The sequence below is a fragment of the Mus caroli genome, chromosome 14, assembly GCF_900094665.2.
Source record: "Mus caroli chromosome 14, CAROLI_EIJ_v1.1, whole genome shotgun sequence".
Classification (NCBI taxonomy): Eukaryota; Metazoa; Chordata; class Mammalia; order Rodentia; family Muridae; genus Mus; species Mus caroli.
Window position 1 is genome coordinate 90,406,207 of NC_034583.1, and position 5,811 is coordinate 90,412,017.

Below are 5,811 nucleotides of genomic sequence, written 5' to 3' on the forward strand. Positions count from 1 at the left end.
CACACACACACACACACACACACACACACACACACACACACACACACACATATCAGCCGAATCCAAGCATATATTTACAGACACATGAACATTTCCACATGCACAAACATACATAAAAGAAAGAAAGTGAAACACTCCCGTCCACTGCCAATCTGCTTCTCCTTCCTCTACAGCAGTGGCTCTCAACCATAGTAATGCTTTCATGCAGTTCCTCATGTAGGGGTGACCCCATACCGTAAAATAATCTCATTGCTTCTCCATTACACTAATGTTGCTTCTGTTATTAATTGGAGTGTGAAGTCTCTGATATGAAGGATCTCTGCTACACGATCGTCAGAGGGGCTGTGTGACCCACAGGTTGAGACCTGCTGCTCTAGATCCTTATGTTCCTGTAATCACCCTATTGCAATGACTGTCTCCTTCTACGGATTCCATTTCTAGGTCCATCCTAGCACATGAGCTCTGGATGCCTGCTTCTTATCTTCACCTCTCATCTGAGTTCTCATACATTAAAATGTGTGAAGAAAGACAAAAGATAAAAAAAAAATGAAATTTAAAAAAACAATAAAATGAAAAGTGTTCAAGAACTTTCATGTGATTCTTGATGTCTCAGATTTCTCTCCCTATATACACCACAATCTCTAAAATTTATGGCACTAATTCTCAATGGGCTCTGCTGTGTTGTCTGGGAAGACATTAATTGGAAGCAACTACAATGCTGCCCCTGGCCAGGACCACTAATGAGTACAAGGGAAGGGTTGTCCAGGAAATAAGGATTCGCATTGGTGAAGATCTAGAATGCAAAACCACCTTATGGGGGACTAAAGCACATCTTAGTCAACTACTATGAGTAACTGATTTATTCTGATTGGAATGAGTTCGATATATGAAGTTATAGGAGAAAAAATATATAAACAATCGTTATAGTGTTGCATATAATTATCTTCTACTTCTCCTATAGCCAAGGCAAACAGGTCTCAGAAATAGCTTCCCCTCCATCATACCCAGTAACAGGTCAGCACTTACATTTCTACCTCCTCGAGAGCTCAGGGCATGGCCATGACTATTTTGTCTTGGGAGGTTGTTCCTTCCTTCCCCATTTCAAAGCAGAATTCTTACTCATCACTCAAGCCATCATTCAAGCATAGTTCTATAAAGATGTTTCTGCCTTCCCCATGCAAAAGAAGTCACTTCCTGAGGATAGAAGATAGAAATGCAAAGGGAGCTTTAGGGATAGAGAGGTCAACTCAGGTTCTGGGAAAGAAAAAAAAATGATGGAGAATCCTTGGTCCCATCTTATCTGGAGGCCAGAAAGGATAGGCATGTTTGGGGCTCTGGTTCCTGGTCTGTTTCTTAAATGGTTTTTAGCATGACCTCTTCCAAGGAGGAAGTGTTTTATTAAAGAATAGCTATTGCCTTCTAGTGTCCCAAATGGAGTCTAAGTGAAGACATGCCACTGTTGTCTCATGTTCAGCTCTCCTTTATCGGGGACTTTCCAAATCCTACAGTGTTAGGTTGGCATCACTGAATGTGTGTTGCTAATTGAGCAGTACAGTCAGGTTCTTCAGACCTTCATTTGCTATAGATTTGGTGACATTCTGTGTGACATTGGGATAGACCATTTTCCACACACCATGCTGATTTTGGGTGCTGAACAAAGAGGACAAAGTGTGACAAGGAAGATTTCAGTGGCAGTCATAATGCTCCTCCTAGTCTGACTGATTCCTTAGCTGTGACTTGGACCTAGCATTTGCTTCACAAGTATTTTTGACGTTAATTAAGTGAGCAAATGTGGCAGAATGCTTTCTACAACAAGAAGCATTCTGCCAGTTTGGTTTTGCTCTGTCTCCATGCCCAGGTGTCTGACTTCTGGGCTGGGAACCAAAGTCAGGCCAATCAGCAAGTGCTCGTTATCAATGAGCCATGTCTCCAGCCCCCAACATAGTATATCTCTGTACAACAACATATTAGTAATACTGACAATCTCATAACCAGCCTAAGTTCTGATTTCCTGGGACCATTCATTGTTTCAAGGGATCTTCACCAGCTTCCTAAAGCCTTTCTTAAGCCATTAAGGACAGATGGAAGAAAGTCTTTGCTAATTTTATAGGTGAGGCCCAGGTGGGTTGGGCCAACTTCTGCCAGTTCTAACATACAATAACTGGCTATACATCAGAACACTCTAGTGCTATCAACTTCTAGTACAAATGCCCACATCTACACCCATGATGTACCAGACTGTCGGACAACTTGGCTGCTCGCCTATGAAAATGTGGAAACACTAGAGAAACATTAGCCAAGGGAGTACATACTGGCAGCTGAGTCAAATGTTTAGGCTCTGAGATGTACCCAAATAAATCGTTTGTGTGTTCTAACAAATGTTTTCTTTGGAAAGCGTTTCTCAGTGCAGATGCTGTCAAAAGCACCCAGTTTTCATTGGTCAAATCAAGGGACGAAAACAGTGAGAGGCTGGGAGGTACCTTCTAAACAAAATTGCATATGCTACCAAAAAAAAAATTCAATATTGACGGAAGGAGGATGGTCTTAAAAATGGAAAGAAATGTAGATGGCTTTGGAAGCTAAATTTTTATAAGCAGCTAATTTTTTAAAGCATAAATTTGTGAATCTTAGAATACCAAAAGCAGATTTGAAAAACTGGAGCAAAGATGGAATGAAGGACTAAGAGATCATAAATCAAATTCCCCAGTAGTCAGAGGCTTTTAATAAGCCATCAATCACAAACATATTCAAAGGGCCTTTTTAAGAAGATAATAATTTGACAGAAGTGTCATAATGCTATCCAAATACATGAATCTCCTCATCAAAATAAACTGTGCAACCAAGCCCTAGATGGAGCAATTGATACTGCCAGCAGCCACTAGTGGGTTGTTGTAGTCTGTAATGCTCTGCAAATTGCCTGAAATCTACTGATCCCCTCACGGTGCTGGGAGGTGCGATCGCCCTCCCTGGATTAGTTTCTCTTCCATTACTGTATTTTCCAAAACAGGAAAAGTTATTCATCTGTAAACCATAAGTCTAATTCCGCCGAGGCTCCCGGTTAAGAGTCGTCTGGTGAATATTTCTCCTGAGGCTCTAAATGAGGAAACTTCATCATAATAGCAGGCAGTTTCCGCACAACCAATACAGTTTATGTATGACTATGGTTAACAATGAAAATACACACTACATTCGGGAGGTAATATGAACTATGAATAAAGAGAGCTAATAGAATTTTAGTTGAACATACCAAATGACTTAAAAGGGAGAATAGGAAGGGATTGTTTTTAAATGATTGTTTTTTCCACTCACAGACTGCATAGGAGTCTAGTAAGTAAACGGAATAAACCAACTATAAATGTTTGCTAAGTCAGACAAAAAGAACCAAATTAAAGGATGGAAAAAGGCAAGAAATTGTCTGGTTACAATAAAAGCCAAAGAAAACCATAAAATCCTGAAACGTTTTGAGAAAGAAAAAAGGTTAATATGCATGAACATAAAATCCCATCACCTTGCTAACATAATTACTGTATAAGAACTTGAGGATTATTTTATAATTATAAAAGTTATGATTCATCAGGATTAAGAAATAGATAGGACACAAAACTTGTCCTCTTCAGATATGGTGCTCCTGTCATGAATGTTTCATTAAAGACTCCTGTGAGGTCTTTAAAAATGAGTTTATGATTCATTTTTTAATAATTAATCCAATCAATGGCATTATTGATGAGGTTCAATAGTAATTTTCGGCAGCAGAGTGGTGAGACCCACAGTCAGACTCAGGCACTCAGAATACACGCTATAAACAAAAATGTCCTTCTAAGTCACCTCAGAAGGATGGAGCATTACATCAACAGCAGGAAAAGTACACGTGACAAGCCCACACCAAGGCTGAAGTCGAGTTTCTTGTACATTTATAATTTTCCATTTCTTGTTCTCGTCTCATGGGTTCCCGTTAGACCTCACAGTAATCACAGCTGCAGTGGATCAACTTCAAACATAAATGAAACAAATAACTGGTAAATCGATAGGAGGTGACACACTCCAGGCTGAAATTGTGCCCTAGCATCACTCCCCCAGGCCACCCCCACTGCCCTTCTGCCCTCTGAAGACTTAATGAATCACCAAGAGCACAGTACAGACCTGTATATTTACCCAAGTGAGAGCTGGATTTATCTCCGTCAGTGGTCATCCCATCACCAGGAGAGAAGGGCGGGAGCATGGAAAGCCAGAGGCTCCACAAGGCGCTGGCCAAGGGGGTTCTTACAGTTCTGAACTTCAGGTATAAATATCATTTCAAATGCACAGAAAGTCAGAAAGCTCAAGGAGAGATAATTCAAGCCAGAGGCCCTTTATGGCTACTTGTTTCTAGGTTGACTGTGTAATAGCCAATTCAAAGAGGAGAATAGAAAGCTGTTTTTGAAGCTGGGCATGGTGGCACACGCCTTTAATCCCAGAACTCGGGAGGCAGAGACAGGTGGATTTCTGAGTTCGGGGCCAACCTGGTCTACAGAGTGAGTTCCAGGACAGCCAGATCTATACAGAGAAACCCTGTCTCAAAAACAAAAACAAAAAGCTGCTTTTGTTTTCTGAATGATTTTGTTCCCAGGAAACATGTAAAATAATATGGAAGATGTTCCTTTGGGTCACACAGTGATTCTAAAGATTTAATTCCTCTGTTCGGTTCATGTAAAAGAAAAAAAAAATCTAAGCAGTGGGGCTCATGGTGGCAACGAGACAAGCCAGAGGATGAAGCCAACCAGGACCAAGCAATACTGAGCAGTTTTAGGTGCTCAGGTGAACGGTGCAGGACGCTCTCCTGTCCTTGTAAGTAGTGTTTAGGTCTGAGAGCTCTATTCTATGGGAACTGCGCTTGGCCAAAAATGGCACCAAGCAACACACAGGCCCTGTCCAGCACCTCCCAAAACCAGTGCCAATCTAGTCTTCACCGAGTAACCAACTCAGTTAATAGGCGCCAAGGGAAAATCGGTCTAAAGTACAGCATGAAAAAAGAAAAGGAAGATTAAGCAATCCTGTGTCAAAGCAAAGAGAGGCGCTACCCACCCCAGGATAGGATGTGAGGCTAAACCATGTCCACTTCCCACAGGACAGCATGGAAGGGAGAGAGTCACAGAAGAAAACAAGAACAGTCACTCCAAGGCTGGGTTCAAGTACAAAGGTTCATTTAATGGAAGGATTAAAACATCAACAATGAAACACCATAGAGCCAAGGACAGGACTTAGCTGCTGAAGTGCAGAAAGCCCTGCAAGTGGGACAGCTGGAAATCCATTCCTAGAAAAATAAATGAAACCCCTTTGCTCTATTGTGCTTCAATTCACTGAAGGCAGGACACAAAACCTCCACCCTTCGTAAATGTCGTTCCCATTGGAAATGTCTCACTGAAGAATCCTGTAAGGGGCCACTTAGATTACTTCTTTTAATGTATTTCTTGGTCTTCTAGATTTCAGTTTAAAGAACCTTTCAAATAAAGTCACATAGAGGTGGATGGGGAGAGGCAACTCCCAAAAGGTATCCAGAGACGACCGACCATACACTAATAATATTGGTAAATAAAATTTAAAAAGATTAAATTTAAAGAAAAAGATGGTCAGTGAACATGGACTCAAGGATAGCCTAAAATAAATAAAGGACTTTGCAAAGTCAATATAACATATTAACCAAATATGTCAATTTAGTAGTTATGAATAAAAATAAAACAATCATAAAATGAAAAGACATGATTGAATTACAGAGAAATAGTTAAAAATTGCAACTTTTAAGTGTGTGTGTGTGTGTGTGTGTGTGTGTGTGTG

At 40.6% G+C, this 5,811-nt stretch overlaps 1 protein-coding gene across 10 annotated transcripts in view; it reads right to left on the reverse strand.

Moving 5' to 3' along the window:
• Klf12 (Kruppel like factor 12) overlaps nucleotides 1–5,811 on the reverse strand; it is a 411,764-nt gene that overhangs the window by 251,297 nt on the left and 154,656 nt on the right. For 2 of the 10 annotated variants that reach the window (XM_029469155.1, XM_029469156.1), the window contains exon 3: nucleotides 1,027–1,194. The exons of 7 other annotated variants lie outside the window; for them this stretch is intronic. Coding sequence is in view for 1 of the 3 variants with exons in the window: in XM_029469154.1 (XP_029325014.1) it covers nucleotides 3,826–3,843 (18 nt within the window). In the remaining 2 variants the exon portion in view is untranslated. Of the gene's footprint in view, nucleotides 1–1,026; nucleotides 1,195–3,825; nucleotides 3,884–5,811 lie in introns of those variants that run through there. One more of the 10 variants, XM_029469154.1, reaches the window with a different exon arrangement.